The sequence below is a fragment of the Cygnus atratus genome, chromosome 1 (assembly GCF_013377495.2).
Source record: "Cygnus atratus isolate AKBS03 ecotype Queensland, Australia chromosome 1, CAtr_DNAZoo_HiC_assembly, whole genome shotgun sequence".
In the NCBI taxonomy this organism is placed as follows: domain Eukaryota; kingdom Metazoa; phylum Chordata; class Aves; order Anseriformes; family Anatidae; genus Cygnus; species Cygnus atratus.
In genome coordinates, this window is record NC_066362.1 from 99,160,663 (window position 1) to 99,179,015 (window position 18,353).

The following is an 18,353-nucleotide window of genomic DNA, read 5'->3' on the forward strand; positions in this document are numbered from 1 at the left end:
CTGTATTCCTATACATACGCATATTCAACAGATTATTCAACATGACTCCCACATTATTTTTAGGGTTCCTGCTTCTCTCCCCCCAGTCTATGTCTAAATCCTTGCACTGTTAGATTTTATATTTGAATTGAAACACATTATTTATGTTGCAATTGCTATTAAATAGACATTATGAAAGAATCAGCCATCTGAGATGTTAATACTTCACATTGCTATATCTACACCCATCAAAGCAGAAATAATTTCCTTCTGTAATTTTAACTTCTTTAAAAACTCCTTATTCTACAGTGGCTGAAAAACTAACCTTCAAAACTTTCACCAAGGAAAGTTACTACTAGTCCATTGGGACAGGAGACATTCAAGCTTCGGAAAGCAAGAGCATCTGAAATGACTTGTGTTTGGGAAGCTGGTTCTTTTATCTCCACCTATGGAGCGAAACATGAATTAGTTTTATTCCATTTTAAAAGACTTAAGAAAAAAAATAGATTATATAGATATCAGTTTTACCAAAACATTTCAAAAAAGTACTTTCTATCAGTCATTTATAGCACTTTGAGAATGTATGGATTTTGAACTGGAAACATTACTCTGTTTTTTTGATTATGCTATCTTATTTCATTCCTCTTCATTAACCCTTTAAGAAAAACTCTTCCTAACTTTATTAATTTTGCTGAGTCATTATGCTACCTTGTGCATGGTGTCAGGATGAGATGACAATAAATGGATAACATGAAGTGGAAGACCATAACAGAACAGCATTGAGATTGCATCAGCTACTTTACCTATAATTACTAAAAGAGCACAAAAGATAAGTAGAACAGTACTTCCAGTCTGCTGGAAATATGACAGATGAGAAGAGGACAAGAAGGAATAGTTGACAATCAAAAGGTGTAATTCTCTTTGTATTGCTCCGTAGTGGAAACCGTCCTGATAAATAGAAAAGATGAGGATGACCTAACCTAAGGAATGTCTGAAGACACTAGAACATTTGGGAAAAATACAACAGTGGATCCTTTGACGTCATCTCCTCAGAAATGTATGTGACAATGAGCTACACTATGCCAGTCCTAAGATGAAAGCAGTTTTTTGCAGACAGGTAACAGAGAGAACTAGTCCTGGTATTATCCCGTATTCTTGATTTATAGGAAAAGAAATATAGAGGAAAAATAGAAAAAAATGGCAGATGTTTTGCCCGATATTTTTAGATAAAGGATACTGTATATTTTATAGCTACTTTACATATTACTGGGTAATTAAGGCTATCCTCATTACCCTAAGATCACAGGCACAGGAATCATAAGGAAGACAACAAAGGAAAGGGTAGAAGTAAACCTCAGTTGTCATCTACTTCTCCCTTTCTAATAGTTAAAAAAAAAAAATCAAGTATAACTATATCAAAATATCAAGTATAACTATACAGTTTGAGAAAACCTACCTATTGTAAAAATTTCCAGGGCTAGACATTTCCTAGTTTCCCTAGGCAATATATTCCAAGTGCTTTACCTTGTTTAACCTTACTGAGACTTTCCTATTGGTTAGCCTGAATCTCTCTTGCAAAAATAAGTTTACTTCTGATAATTTCTTCTGGTTATATGGGCTAACATAAGAGATGACATTGTCCATTTAGCTCTTTAGAGCAGGCTGTTCTGTCTCTAAGCTCTGGATCAAACAAACCCAAACCAACTCTTTTAACCTCTCCTCACTGGTCAAGTTTTCTAGACCTCTTACTGTTCCTGGTGCTTTCCTTAGAATTCTCCAGCGTGGCCCATATTTTTCTTGCAGTGCGTTATCCATAACTGGAAACAGCACTGCAACTGAGGCCTTACCAGCCCTGAACGGAAGAATAATTTCACTTTAGCAGGCTATTCTCCTGTTTATTCTCTTCAATATGGCGTTTGCCCTTCTCACAGCAAGATGGCATTGTTGACTTATGTATAGCTTGTGATCCTTTTCAACTCTCAGACCTTTTTTTGCATAACTGTTATTGATGGAATGGTCATCCATTCTGTTGATATATTATTTATACGCAATTGTAGAACCTAGTACATTTCCTTACTGATTTGCATCCTATTTTCTGGATGATGTCCATGTGAATTTGTCAACTTCACCTCAGATCTTGTCCTCTAAAATACCTGCAAACTCACATAGCCAGGTGCTGTATGCACTAGCAAATGAATATTGATTGATTTATTTATTTTTTAATTTTTATTAAAACACAAAAAATTACTGAAGACATTCTAAATGAAGTCATAAATAGCCTCTTGGAAGAAGAGGAGGAACTTAAAGATGTCCTCATGACAGAATTTTTGTGGTATAGGAATTTATGCAGGTTTTCTTTTGTACCATACAATTGCTGTACATTACGCTGAGTGCTGTTTGGCAAATCCCTGCACCACTTTCAATGCTCATGCTCTATAAATACCTAGTTAAACTTGTGAAAATTGGCTCAGTAGCAATTTTTGTGGATATGGACAGAATCCATGTTGAAACAAGAGACATAGCATCACCTCATTCACTGGGTACCACAGAGCAGCATAGCTATGTCATGTCAGAGAGTCTTCCAAGGATGTTCTCAGCACCTGTCCATTCTTGTCTTTCTTACTACCCTCTCCTCTCATTTACCGTTCACTGGAAGCTATTTCCTGTTTCAAATGTATCTGTATTGCATTTAACCCTTCATTTCCATGTTGCCTATTCTACCTCTTTGAACAGCTTAGCCTAGCTCAGTTAACATAATTATGATAAGCTGGCAACTCTTTAAGGATGTTTTTCTTAGAGCATAAGAACTCTCCATCTCCCTGTGTAAGAAAGTGAGCAGGGAGGGAAGAAAACCAGGATGGCTGAGCAAGGACCTGCTGGTCAAACTGAGGAGCAAGACGGAAATGCACAGGCAGTGGAAGCAGGGATGTGTGGCCTGGGAAGAGTACAGGGATGCTGTCTGGATGTGCAGGGATGGGATCAGGAAAGCCAAGGCACGGATGGAACTGAGCTTGGTAAGTGACGCAAAGAATAACAAGAAGGGATTCTATAGGTATGTTGGCCAGAAGAGAAAGGCCAAGGAGAGTGTGCCCCCTCTGATAAACAAGAAAGGAGAACTGGTAGCAACAGATGTGGAGAAGGCTGAGGTACTCAACAAGTTCTTTGCCTCAGCCTTCACTGCCAGTCAGGCTGCCCACGTCTCTCGAGTCCCTGACTCTGTAGATGGGGGCTGGGGGAGCAAAGTCCCTTCCACTGTAAACAAAGAGCGGGTTCGAGACCACCTGATGAAACTAAACACGTACAAGTCCATGGGGCCTGATGAGAGGCATCCCAGGGTCCTGAGGGAACTGGCTGATGGAGTTACCAAGCCACTCTCCACCATATTTGAAAAGTCCTGGCAGTCAGGTGAGGTCCCTGGTGATTGGAAAAAGGGAAACATCACTCCTGGTTTTAAAAAGGATAGAAAGGAGGACCCAGGGAACTACAGACCAGTGAGCCTCACCTCTGTGCCTGGAAAGATCATGGAACAGATCCTCCCGGAAGCAATGGCAAGGCACATGCAGGACAAGGAGGTGATCCGAGACGGCTTCACCAAGGGCAAATTGTGCCTGGTCAGTCTGGTGGCCTTCTGAGATGGAGTGACTGCATCAGTTGACAAGGGAAGACTGACTGATGTCATCTACCTGGACTTCTGTAAGGCCTTTGACACAATGACATCCTGATCTCCAAACCGGAAAGAGATGGATTTGAAGGGTGGACCATTCAATGGTTAAGGAATGGGCTTCAAGGCCACACCCAGAGAGTGGTAGTCAATGACTCTATCTCCAGGTGGAGGCCGGTGATGAGTGGTGTACCTCAGGGGTCTGTCTTGTGACCGGTACTGCTGAATATCTTTAACAACGACATAGACAATTGGATTGAGTGCACCCTCAGCAAGTTTTCAGATGACACCAAGCTGAATGGTGCAGTCGATACAACAGAAGGAAGGGATGCCATCCAAAGGGACTTGGACAAGCTTGAGAATTGGGCCCATGTGAACCTAATGAGGTTCAACAAGTCCAAGAGCAAGGTGCTGCACCTGGGTTGGGGCAATCCCAGACATGAGAACAGACTGGGTGGAGAACACATTGAGAGCAGCCCTGCAGAGAAGGATTTGGAGGTTCTGGTGGATGAAAACCTCAACATGAGCCAGCAGTGCATGCTTGCAGCCCAGAAGGCAAACTGTATCCTGGGTTGCATCAACAGAGGAGTGGCCAGTAGGTTGAGGGAGGTGCTTGTCCCCCTTCTACTCTGCTCTTGGGAGGCTTCACTTGGAGTACTGTGTTCAGCTCTTGGGCACCAAGCACAAAGACATAGACCTATTAGAACATGTCCAGAGAGAGGCCATGAGGATGATGAAAGGGCTGGAACCCCTCTCCTATGAAGACAGGCTGAGGGAGTTGGGGTTGTTCAGCCTCAAGAAGAGAAGGCTCCAGTGAGACCTTATTGTGACCTTACAGTATCTAAAGGCAGCCTACAGGAAAGCTGGGGCAGGACTCTTTGTCAGGGAGTGTAGTGATGGTTTTAAACTAAAGGAGGGAAGATTTAGATCTGATGTTAGGAGGAAATTTTTCACTATGAGGGTGGTGAGACACTGGAACAGGTTGCCCAGAGAAGTTATGGATGCCCCATCCCTGAAGGTGTTCAAGACCAGGTTGTATGGGACACGGAGCAACCTGGTATAGTGGGAAGTGTCCCTGCCCATGGCAGGGGGTTTGGGACTAGGTGATCTTTAAGGTCCCTTCCAACCCAAGTCGTTCTATGATATGCTTCTATGATTCAGTTAGCAGTTCTCTCTTTTTTGTTTCAGCCATCCTTGATTAAAGATATAATCAAATTGGGGGAAAATCAAAACGTAAAATATATACTTTAAATATTTTTGCAGTTAATTGGGAAAGATATTAAGAACCACATTCAGCAAGCGCAAGCAAGTTATCTAGAAATGCTACTCTCTTTTGTAACTTGATCACTCAGGTTAGAAGGGATAGCTTTTTAAAATAATTAGTATTAAAGAATTATCCCAGAATGTATATTTTAGAGCATCAACGTTAAATGAAACTGTTTATGGACCTCATTGCTTTATGTACCAATAATACCTGTTATCAGAAGACACTGCTTTCCTAAACTGAACGTGGTGACTAAACTGGTTCTTAATAGTGTTCATGTTCATTTCTCTCCTTCTCTCTGAGCTTGTTTGGTGTTTTAAAACATGCATTTCTAGGACTACTTGTTGGAGAAAACAGCGTCAAAAAAGAAAAGAGATTAAATCATCTCAAATAGAAAACTTTTGCATCCTCTTCCAGCATGCTGCTATATCTTCTGTATTGCTTTGAGAACTTTTGATGTAACTGATACTCTGGCAGGTCTGTGAGATCACAGGATCAAACAAACCTCCTGTGGTTGCCTAAAATATTCTACCATTAGTTAGCTAATGACCTGAAATAATCTAGGTTAGTTATATTGCAGAGGGGAATTGTGAACCATTTGTCCCCCACTCACATGTTTTAATGCCCCAAAACTTCTCACAGAACTCTATGGAAGATGTTCAAGATCAAATGTTATGCTCTTCTGATGCACATGGCCATGTAATTCCTGTATTACTCTGTGATAAGTATTCCATAACAGAAATTCAGAATCTGTTTTTGAAATGCCATCCATCCTTTCCAAAGGCCTGTCCTGGGACAGAAATAACTTCAGCCATCGACAAAAGCAGGTTCTTCAAGTTGCTGGTCCCTGGCTAATGACCAACTGGAAAGACCAAATTGCAAAGAAGGCTTTTGCAAAACTCTCCGCTAATTAGGCTAAATGCTGGGTGCTGTGCTTGGGTCATAACAACCCCATGGAGCTGAACATGCTTGCGGAAGAGCAGCTATAAAGTTGCCCAGCAGAAAAGAACCTGAGGTTTTGGCTGACAATTGGCTGAAAATGAGACAGCAGTGTGCCCACGTGGCCCAGAAGGCCAATAGTATCCTGGCACATATCAGAAATATTGTGAACAGTGGGACGAGGGAAGTAATTGTTCCTCTGTACTTGGCACTGGTGAGACCACACCTTGAGTACTATGTTCAGTTTTGGAACCCTTACTACAAGAATGGTACTGAGTTGCTGAAATGCATTCAGAGAGAAGCGAAAAAGCTAGTGAAGGGACTAGAAAACAAGATATATGAGGAATGGCCAAGGGAACTAGGGTTGTTTAGTCTAGAGAAAAGGAGGCTCAGGGGAGACCTCATTGTTTTCTAACAACTACACGAAAGGAGGTTGTAGTGAGGTGGGTATCAGTCTCTTTTCTTAGGTGACAAGTAATAGGATGTGAGGAAATAGCCTCAAGTTGTCTGAGGGGAGGGTTAGATTGGGTATCAGTAAGAATTTATTCACAGAAAGAGTGTTTAGGCATTGGAACAGGCTGCCTAGGGAAGTGGTGGAGTCACCATCCCTAGAGGTATTTAAGAGATGTGTGGACATGGTGTTTAGGGACATGGTTTAGTGGTAGACTTGCTAATGTTATGTTGATGGTTGGACATGATGATATTAAGGGTCTAAATGATTCTATGATTCCAATTTGGTTGGTTAAAGACTTTCCAATACAGGTTTTGGAAAGCACAGAGAAGTTTTCTTATTTGGTTAAACTAAAAATTAATTTCTAGAGCAGTTCTAGTCAGTGAGAATGTAACAGGTTTAACTGTAAAGCCAAAGTCAACAAAACATGTGGATTACGGAAGACTCACTGTTCTACATCATGGAGTCTTAAAGGGTATCTTCATTAACAACTGCCAATATTTATACCCAAGAGCAATTGGAAGAGTAAAACATATCCTTAGAAGCACCATAAATTATTAGGAATTTGTTAAGGCACATCTCAAAGCCCTCTGAGACAAATATATTTGTCTAGTACATAAGCTTATGTATCTAAATTTTTGTTTGTTTCTTTTCTGTGTTAATTGGATAATGTCTGTTCTCTCACCTTTCCTTCTTCTTGTTTTATGTGGGTGTCTGGTGGTGGAGAGCTTACTCTGCTATGGCTTGCTTTTGTAGATGGCAGAGATTTTCCTGGTTTTTGTTTGACTGACTTATCTTTTTTTCCTGAAGCTGACGTAGTAGAAGGAAACACAGTCGGAATATGAACAGAAGGGATGTTCAGAACTGTTGCTAAGACAGGATCTGTTTCATCATCTAAAAAAGGGAAAAGAAATATTTTAATGCAATTACGTTTCATAAATGTAGTTTACCACATTCTATTTTTGACAATATTTTATACACTAAATTTTACCTTTGAAATAATAAACTCAGTGGAATAAGACAGAGGGACTGAATATATGAAATTATTTGGAAAATCTCTCCACAGCGGACTACCTGTTAATCTAAAAGAAATCTTCAAACTTGTTTCCCATAGCTTGTCATTGGTCTCAAAAATAGAAATTACAGCTTTGTTTTTCTCTTTTACCTCCGGAATACTTATATACATGGAGACATTTTGAGTCTAGCATCTAGGATAAGGTCGCTGTTATTATGCTTTATCACAGGCTGATGGAGCATGGACTGACTCCAGCAGTTTTGGACTTCATAGCTCTATTTTGCTAAAATGATTCAGAAAGATTCTGTTGCTGAGTCTCTCTCACTTCTTAAAAGTCAGTCATTAGGGCAGCCTGCTAAGCACGCTGACAGGAAGTACTCATGTTGCCTTCCAAAACACTGACTTGAAAATAATATTAATATAAAATAAGATTTTATGTAACACATTTTTTTGTTTCAATGAACAAATATTTCTCCTTAATCTGAAAAACCCAGCCAGCTGTAACCCTAATCCTTTTTTTTTTTTTGACACTTTTTTTAATCACCTCCTCTTGCTTGAAGGCAGCTTAAGTCCCAAGACTACAATTCATGGAATAGCACCTTGTTTTCCATCCAGATAATTCAGGCAATTGAATTCCTGTCCGTTTTGGAAAATTTCTTACCCCAGATGGAGCTATTTATTATCCATATCTTAACCACATCCATATAGATAAAGGACTGAAAACGCGAGTGAGCAAAACATGATGCTCAGAAAACAGCTTTTTTAAAATTTAAATAAATACAGCAAGCTTGATTTGCTTAGTAGTTTCTGAAAGTATGAAGTTTAATGACAAGTCAGTCATTGCAAGAGTGTCTTTAGGAAGACTTCCAAAAATCCTTTTTTTATAAAATCCTTTTGATTAAATTACTTTTTAATTTTGCTTTTTCCAATGTTTTTTAATATGAAAACTAATAAATTAGGCAAAGAAAAGTTAACTCATTGACAAATTGCAAGCTAAATTGCATTCAGACAAAGGGGGAAGAAATGCTTACAGAAGTGTGCTAATAAAACCATTCCAGTATGAGCTCACTGTATTTTCTGTAATGCAAATGAAGTGTTAATATATCTTCAGCTGAACAAGACTGTATTTGTGGTTTCCAGAAAGGTTTTGGCTTAGATGCTTTTAGCATTGCAGGTAAGAAAATGCAGAGCCCACATCAAAAATAAAATTCTAAACTACTAGAAAGGTTGTCTGTGTGTTCTGGAACATTTGTCTTATAAATGATTCTGGATTTATGGGAACTGCAAAGGTGACACAAAAATTAACAATCTAAGGCTAGAAGAAACTATCATCTAGAAACTATCATCAGGTGATAAAGTCATAATTAGAAGCCCTTGGAAAACAAACCTTCCACCTCAGGTTTTAAGCTAAGCCTTTAACCTCAGTTTTTGTGTTGGTGCCAGCATTAGGGAAATGCACCATTATCCCAATACATTCACGACCTTTAGCTGATAGGAAAATTTAGATCAGCATAAGGATTTTTGAAGTCCTCATTTTCATTAGCTGATACGTGGCTGACACATGCATCTGATGCTTTGTTAGGTGGCTCTGTTTTCAGGTTGCTGACATTTATGCTGCGTGACTTTTATGGTTCACTGGAAGTCTGAGGAAAGATGAATAAATCTGTTTTATTTGTAATATGCCAGAAATAAGTTCTCAAACAATTATATAAGATTGGAAAGTTTAAAATTCTCCATGGCAGCCATTGTGATGCACATTTATTAGACAGCCTGACCGTTTAATAAAAAAGCAGTAGTACTGATCTACAGGTGGCTAATGAGTAGAAACAGCTGACCAATAAACTTGGACAGAAGTAATTCTCTACCAAGAAGCAGGATAGTTGACATGTAGGACTCTGAGGCAACTGACCTTTAAAAACATTAGTGAACATGATCTATCCTTTCAGGTTAGTCTAAATATCCATGTGAACACCGCAAATTAGGTATAAGCAACCTCTTACATTTAGAGGGGCACTATCAAGCTCCCATGCCGTGAAGTGGAGCATGATCAGTTTCAGATGACACTTTCCAGAGTGCTGAATTTAGGAATAAAAGCTGTTATAGGCTCTCAACCCCTAAGGAAATTTCACCTACTCTTTTACTATGGTTGCCCTGAAAAATAAGAACTCATTGTCTGAGGGTAACAAAGACAGAATAGATTGCTGTGACTGAGGGAAAGTGTCTTTACAAGTCTTGAGAATGATGGGAAATTCCAGAACACTGTCAGAGTAAGGAAGGTTTCTTTCCTGCTGAAAACAAAATCAGATCTCCAGCACTTGGAGTTGTGCTCTCAGGATTTCATCCAAGCACAAATACAGGTGCAAAGGTTATATAATACCCTGATGTGAAAGTCCTGCAGGTGCTCAAGCAGTGCATCACAAAGTGATGAGAAGCTTACTCCTAAGTCAAAAGTTACATTTTGGTCATGCTAGAGAAAACAATTCAGAACTTAAAAGTTTGTTTAACTTAAACATTATTAAAATTCAACCAAGAAATAAAAAAGATGTGTAAAGCTGACAAACAATCTGGGGATTTTTGTCATCTTAACTTCAAAAAGGAATATGGAAGATATAAAATGAGAAAAACAAGAAGAACAGAGAGAATTATAGAAGTTCCAGAAAATAATTCAGTAACACAATTTAACCAATCCATGGGGAGAAACTACAGATTACGTGGCATACCATTCTACATTAGGGATGGATGGATGGTGTATATGAATAGCCTAAGCCAGAGTTTTTCTGGTTAGAATTTTTCTAAGCACTTATAATACAAATGCCCACAGGGGAATGTAGGCATAAGCAAGTGATTGTAGGAAAACTGCAAACAGTCAAAGCATACCAACCAGTCAGAAGTGCTGCAGTAAAGCTCAACATGGCAAGGAATATTCTAATGTAGAACAGGTTGCTTATGGTATATGTGAAAAAAACCTGAACATCACCAGCTAACAAGTAGGTGTTTAGACACATCTCATGCCAAAATACATGAGTTTTCACAGTCAACTACATTGTGGATGCTATCTTTGCTCAAGTTTAAGAAGTCCTTTTTTAGTAATTCATTTGAAAAATGTATTGGAATAATTAAAACTGAGTGTATAGTTGAATGGTTTACCACGGTCCACACAAAGATGCATTCAATTAAATGTTTTCATATTTTAAGAGCTGAAAAAAGCTGGGATTATTTTCTGATCAGAGGAAGGTTTCACTTTTATTTGTATGATGGTTTCAGTGGCCTTTCAAATGTAATGGAAACAAAAAGCTCTTGGTAAAAACAGACGCTATTTTCACTGTGGTTTTTTGAAGCAATTGCTTCCAGTTGGTGAATGTGTTTATTGAAAGGCTGAGAGAAATCCCTCATTATGACTGCACAACTGTAGCCTAGAGTCCAACTCCTAACATAAAATGAAAGTTCCATAATCACCTATATGAGTTAACAAAAATATTATTTCTTGGAAAACCAAGAAGACTCCTCAGCAAATCACATTTTCTTTGGCTCAAATTAACTGGCTGATTTTGCTGGACTACTTAATAACAACACTTTCAAGTTTCTCATTGCACTGCTCTATTTTCACAGTAAGTAAAAAATGCATGGAGACCTCCCTCCATTTTGAAATTTGGATCATAGAATGTTCTTGACAATGTAATCTCAACTCAAGCCTTGCTGAAAATTCCCCACCATGTAGTAACAGCTGTTAAGAAAGACTAAATTGCATGCAACAAATTATTGAATAAGGGGTGTATGGAAAAAAAAAAAAGAAGAAAAATATTTCCCCCTATGGTTCTCAAATATCCTCTTCTATTTGCTTACTTTACCTGCTGTCTTCCCTGTAGGTCCATAATAGCTCAGGGACAGCTGGATTCCATCTTCTAAGGTGGCTGAAAAAGATCCAAACTTGCTCACAGCTTTCTTTTGATTCTTCATTTTTCCTTTAAAAAAACAAAATTAATTTTACAGATAGCAACACATACTAGAACCACCTGACCTGCAAACCAATGACTGGTGTGAACAGTGGCACCTTAAGGTGGATGACTAACCTGTAAAATAAATAAATACAGGGTGGGAAAAACTTTATAAGGGTGATAGCTGTGGTGCATTGCCTGTCATGCCACTCATATGGTAGTGTATAATAGTCAGTTTTGTATAATGTACCTGTGGCCTTTCATCTACAAATTGCATTCTAATTAGCTATGTCTGTAAGAACAGGTTTAACAGCAACAATCAGTGAAAAAATCAGTGAAGAGTCTTTTTTAATTTAAACCGCAAAAGAGCCAAGTTCTAGAGTCAAGTATCCTGTTTCTGTCCCGTATTGGCTGACAAGAATGTTGAACTGCTCATTTCTCACACAGGGGACTCCTGTTTACACAGAAATAAAGCCTCCCACTGGTGACAAATGACTACACGTTGCTTCAGATGTTAACACATTGTGATTGAAAGTACCATCTGACAGACCCCAGAATGACACAGGACCACTTTCAGAAGGGCAGACAAGAAATATCTCATCTGTGGAAGGGATGCAAATTTTCTATTCATCCAATCTACTATTATTTCAATGGTGGCAGCTGCTGCCAAAGAGAGGAGCAGGAACAGGATGCTTTCTAACACTGAAGAGTAAAAGAACTAACATACCTACCAAAAGTTATACTTTTCCAACACTCTTCAGTTCTGCATGAGCAATCCCAAAGTGCTTTTAACAAATATATACACATATTGTTACAAAACACTTTCCTTCCTGGAACCACCCTCGGCTGGGTTCAGAAAGGATTTGGATTCAATACTTGTGTCAGTTAGCAACATGGCAATGGCAACCAGCAACAGATGTTGCTGAACTGCAGAAAGGATCTGTTTCCACACCAAATGTCTTGAGGAGGCAATAATGCTACAGCCATATGATCCACAAAAGGAGATCCAGTTCAAAGGGGAAACTCTTCCCTTTCCAGGAAAATTTATTCTGGGCATAGTATACAAAATTCAGTTTGCATTCTCTTAGGCTTTCCCAGGCCACATTAAGATCAGGAGTCCACTACTAAAGAAGAGAATTCTTCTCTTAAGGAATAGTGAATCTGTTCAGTGATTTCCCTGCCTCAGAGAGAGAGTGGTTTGCACCTGTTGTCCTGCACTGTGCTTAAGATCTCTTCATGATGCTTAAGTCAGAAAACTGGATTATTATTTAGTCCTGTGTCTTTTAATGACTGGGTCCTCCTCTGATCTCAGATACAAAGAGCTGTCTCCCCACATAAGTTAACATTTCACACAACACAGTCCACAAGGGTGAGGACAGAGGCTGAAGTGCCCAGTCTTTGCCATCTCCTGACTCAGAGGGTACAAAGACCAAAGACTCTTTCAACTCCAACTTGTTGGAGCTGTTCTTGATCTGCAAGTTTCCAACATTCTCCGACAGATTATTTCAATTGTAAGTCTGTCTACTGAAAAAAATATTTCTACATCTTCTTTGGATTTCTGATCTGGACAGTGAATTGTAAAAGAGATGGTAGTGGCCAGAAAAATGCACAATCAATTTTTTTTTTTTGATGAATGTTACTAATAACTAAACATTTCACTTACGCCTTATGGTGGAAGAAACCTTACATTCACAGAGATTCTGATATATTTGTAATTTTGAATGATGTCTAATAACATAAATTCCTGCCCACATTCTTCATTTGAAATTATGCATCTATTTGGAGCAACACTGATCTTATTCACCCTCTGTAATTAGGAATTTATCTTATGTTAGCTGATAAGGTTTGCATCCAACTACTAAATGTGTCAAACTATTAATTCTTTATATCAGTGATGTCAAACCACTAACCTGATGTAACTTGATGTTCATCATTACTTTCTTGCACTTCAGTTCCTGTTAAGTTTTTCTTGGGATCTGTGATATGAATGAAGAAATTGTGGTTGTCCTTTATCACTTTCAACTTAACCAAAGTTAGACCTGCAAGGCAATGGAATACTATTATTTCTCCCACCAGGCTTCGGAACTGACCTCTGTCCCCAAAAAGCTTGCACCTGCAACTACAAGGTACACGAAGAAGAAAATTGCTCAGAACTGGATTCAATTGCTTAATATTGGGCAAAGATGACAAAATTAAGGTTATCTGAGTTTAGATTGTCTGACTAAAAATTCAGAAGACTTCCTGACAATGAGATCTGAAAGGCTGCAAAATAACCATGTTACTTAGAAATGTTGCATTTGACTGGACAAATTATTGGGACATGCATTCTTGGAATATCTTGCACTGGTTGCCATTGAAGAAATAAATATGAACAGATTTTTCACCACTTCTAATTTTTGATACTTTATCTATCAATTGCTAACCTACTATAGCAAAATGTAAACTTTAGTGGTAATAGAGTCTAATATGGAATTATACGGTATGCTCACAATGTCTTTAACAGAATTTCTACTGCTGAGATGCGAAAAAGCATTTACGGATAAAGAAACTATGTCATCAGTTATTAATAGAGTTAAAGCAAAGCATAAAGAGTAGAAGACTCACCTTTTACAAACTCTATCTTCTCTAATTGAATCTGTCCTCCATCAGATGGGAAAAGATAGTGATTGATTCCAGACACTTGAATGAGACTCTCCCCCATGTTGTAACCGAGAAACTGGAAAAACAAATTTTAGACTATGGGTAAATGAGAAAGGCAGAAGCTGTGAAAGAGGTAAATGAAGGACAGATCATTACAACAGTATTTTTCTGAACATTTTTTTTAGACATTTAACTGCTGTAATTATTACTTTAGCAAATATATTGCATGTTATTCTTATATCCAAATAGTACCTCAGTTACTAACTGAAGTAACTTGTTCCACAAGAGTGCAGAATCTGGTCATTCAGTGGCACGGAGCCACCAGTGGAAATGAAGAGTAGCAGTCTGGTGGCTTAACATATAATGAGAGGGGTAGAAAAATTCTGGACAAGTGCAAAGAGACAAAGTCCAATGCCATGAGATCTGTACATCATGAACAGGACAGGTAAAGATTCAGATTTTCAGCCTCTAGATTTTGGATTTCAGACACTGTAAACCTGATTCTTAGGTTGCTCTGCCTTCTAACCAGCCACAAATTGGCAAAACTTAGTTAAGCGTACTCAGGCAAGTTCAGACTAGGAAGTTATATATCTCTGAGTTTGAAGCTCATACTCAAGTAAGTTTAGACTAAAATATATTGACACAGGCAAGTCACTTCATTTGCAGTGCACAACCATTGTCTACATCTATAAAATGGGATTTTGTGTCACAAAGGAACTCTGTTGTACCTTATTTATATTCCTTAATTCGAAAGAGATGTGGATAGTGAAAGTAGGAGCTGGGTACAGAAGTACTTCCATGAATATGGATCTCCTGTTTTCATAGCTTTATCCCCAGAAAACTTCAAGGAGAAGTAGGATATTATCCATAACTGTCATTTCCTGGTACTGAAATAATGAATAGCTTTTGGGACACCTAGTCTAGTACCTACGAAGATTTGCTTTGCAAGTCTATAGTTTCATGGTGTGTAGTGAGAAGGAAACCACAGGATGATGGTCTTTAATGCAAGGTTTAATATAAAAAGCAAATATAAATCAGTGCAAACTGCCTAAAAATTGTTTGGATACAATAGTGAAGAGTTCCCCTGGTAAGGAATATCCCTCTGTTAGTGTAACAGGCCAAAAGTCTTGAATTAACTCACTCCAAGAACATGAAATTTGAAACAGGAAATGGAAGAAACAGTGAATTCCTTTCACTTGATTTCCAATGTGGACAGCCAAAACTTCAGTTAGGTCTAGCAATGCCCAAGTAAGTGAATCGTAACAGGTCTCTATGTTCCTTTTTCCTACCCTCTCCCATGAAAGCCACATCTTCAGGCAAAATTCATCCCATGAATATATTATTCATGGTCACAAAACCACGATCAACTTATCTTTGTGTTATCGTTTGTCATATACATTAAAGAACATCCAAGTTAATTTAATAGTCTTGTGTAGGATAGTCTTAAATGTCAGAAACTGCTTTTCAAAACTTTTAGGAAATGATCTGCTGCTAAAATGATGGAATTAAACAGGATGTAGTTAGACTTAATTTGCCCTGAACTCTAGTTTCACAACAGATAATAGCTTTGCTGTAATCTTGACTATATGTAAATAGCTGACACTCTCCTAACGTGGTGCAACAATATGATTCTTTACCTTATACACTTTCTCAGAATGTGTTTCTGGAATGCTGGGATCCTCCTCAGGTTCAGGGGCTTTTGCTGTCTCATCTTCAAGTTTCTCTTTGGAAGAGAAACTTTTCTTATTGGAACCTTCACTTTCTACACATATTGCTGTCTCCTGTCTTTTATTTTTACCACCCAAATTTTCTTTTTTCACTTTTTTTTCTTCCTTAAGTCGTTCTTCCTCTTGTAATCGATTCTGTTCCTCCTTCCAAGCCTAAATTAAATTTTAGGGTTCAAATTACTGTGGTTCTCTTTCTATTTCACAGTATTTCATACGTGCATGCTGAAAAGAGCATCAGTAAACAAACTCAAAAGAACATTGGTTCTTTTGGTCTTTTACTCACATTTTTCAAACTTGTCTATAGTTTTACAATATTACATACTCTATTTTGCATAAAATGACTGACTCATTCAACTCACAGGATCAGTCATTCTTGACAATAGGAGACATATAGGATTACTATTTGTATCTTACACATTCAGTCATAAGTGAATTATTCATTTTGTTTTTCACTTGTCCACAATGTTTATGACCATATCAGAATGCATCACTGCATTAATTTATTCCCAAAGTGTAACTGTGAGATAAACTGATTTCATTCTTTTACAGAAAGAAGAATGAGGTATCAAGACCAGAATTACCAATTTGTATCAGAAAGACAACATGAGATATCTGATATTTTCCAGTACACTAAAGCACTGAAATCACTGTGGAAGAAATAGTAAGCATTCACAATTACAAGATAGGCATTAGCCTAACCTGAACTATACCAGCTCAAGTTGAGTATCCAGGAACTGGCTAACACCATTTCATATCTACATTCCAGTGTTAGTACTTAAAGTGCAGAGCACTACACACTACTACACTATCTTGTAAGAAAGATGAGATATACTATGGCTGTGAGAAGTCAAAATAAAATTAAAAAAAATCAGGGGAGTATACTAGTTAAGCTAGATCTGTGTAGTGTAATGGATAGGGCCAAGTCTATATAAGTCTACAAGAACAAAAGCTTATCTTTCTGGCAAATCAGTGTTATGTAATCCATTTCAGAAACATACATATTTTTGTCTCACCTTAAGAGAACCTTCTCTGATAAAAGGACTTTCTTCATTGCTGGATTGAGATTCTGGAATGGTCTTCATTATGCTCTCAGGTCTTGATGTGCTGTCTTTGAGACAAGAAAGGGGAATAAGTGCAGTCATAAATACATAAAAATTGAATAATTTAAAAAAAGAATGGAAAAATAAATAAAAAGTAGTGTGAGTAAATAAATAAACATATTAGTAAATAGTACAATACATAAGTATAAAAGTAGAATAAAGCAAATGTTAAATAATTTTAGAGATAAAACAGAAAGGCTATTCAGATTAGAAGAAATTTATCTCACAACTAGTATTAATTGGTATTCATAACTGGGGACCATATATTCCTTTGGTCAGTTTGGGCGAGCTGTCCTGGTTGTAACCTCCAGACTCCTTGTTAGCAGGGTAGTATGAAAAGCGGACAAGCATACTATGCAAGCCCTGCTCAGCAACAACTAAAACATCAGTATGTTATCAACATTATTTTCCTCCTAAATTCAAAGCACAGCACCATACTAGCCACTATGAAAAAAATTAACTCTATCCTAGCCAAAGCCAGCACAGATTGCTAGATGGGTACAAGTTATGATTTAAAAGTCAAAACTGTCCTTTTGGTTTCCAAACTATGTACAGAAGCATTAAGTAGGTTAAGAAATGACAATCCTATTTTTGGAAATGGTAATTTTTAGTGCTAGAAGGTTTCAAGTATATTCTCAAAGCAGGTGAATAAAGCAAAGACTAAATAACAAATCATTGTTAATTCCATTTAAATACACAAATAGAGAATTTGGACAAGAGCTCTCTTTTGTGAGAATGTGTTTTCAGATTCTGTTGCCTGCTCAAAATTCATTGTATGAATGGCTTACAATTTTCACTATCCAAAATGTTGCTTGTAACTAAAGTTTGCTCTGCAGTCTAGTTAAATCCAGTTTCCAGTTTTAGCTTCTAGTTCACAGCTTCTCACTTCCAGCTTTTATGCTGCCCTTTTAAAAATGATTTTTTCTGAAAAGTGATGCCAACTTCAACTACTGATCATCTTTACATATGGTCAGTCATCTAAACAGGGATTCATATTTGTTTGTAATCCTTAGAGTAATTCCATTAAATAAACACAGGTATTGTAAATGTAAATTTACATTAAGAGCCTCAGTTTGCAGAATGAAGGATGATGCAGAATATTTAAATACATGTATTTAATTCATTTTGAAACGTATTTATGTCTATACAGATGACAAGGTTAACTTATGAAAAATATATTGGATTCTACTCTCTGAACAGCTTTGAGTCTCAACACTTAACATGAAGAATGATTTTTCTACAATAAAACAGAAAGATACCCACTTGTGGCTTTCTTAGGGAAGCCAGTTTTTTTGACAGCACATTCAGAAAATTCAGAAGGTCCTTCTGCAATGCCTTCTGCCAATTTAAGAGCCTCTATTTCCCTAGCTATCTTCTCTTCTTGGTATTTGACTTCTTCTTCTTTCACCCAGTCTTCAACTGAGTTGGCTACCAGCTCAAGATAGTTCCTGAAAAACACAATATTTATCTATTTACCGTAACACAGTTTCCACTCATATGATTTCAGGTCAAACAAAATCACTTCGCTTCTCAGATTCTTATACAAATATTATTCAGTAACTGTTGAGAGAAGGATTGTGTTTGACAGGGTCTCTCTCATTTTTCTTTTTTTCTGTTTAAAAGAAGGTGGTATTTTTGCCTG

At 37.7% G+C, this 18,353-nt stretch overlaps 1 protein-coding gene across 1 annotated transcript in view; it reads right to left on the reverse strand.

The window, feature by feature from the left end:
• SPAG17 (sperm associated antigen 17) overlaps positions 1 to 18,353 on the reverse strand; it is a 114,800-nt gene that overhangs the window by 40,089 nt on the left and 56,358 nt on the right. The window contains exons 18-25 of the mRNA XM_050708444.1: positions 17,975 to 18,159; positions 16,625 to 16,719; positions 15,522 to 15,764; positions 13,849 to 13,960; positions 13,155 to 13,283; positions 11,158 to 11,271; positions 6,980 to 7,188; positions 305 to 425 (exon numbers count right to left, since the gene is read on the reverse strand). Coding sequence (XP_050564401.1) covers positions 305 to 425; positions 6,980 to 7,188; positions 11,158 to 11,271; positions 13,155 to 13,283; positions 13,849 to 13,960; positions 15,522 to 15,764; positions 16,625 to 16,719; positions 17,975 to 18,159 — 1,208 coding nt within the window. The remainder of the gene's footprint in view (positions 1 to 304; positions 426 to 6,979; positions 7,189 to 11,157; positions 11,272 to 13,154; positions 13,284 to 13,848; positions 13,961 to 15,521; positions 15,765 to 16,624; positions 16,720 to 17,974; positions 18,160 to 18,353) is intronic.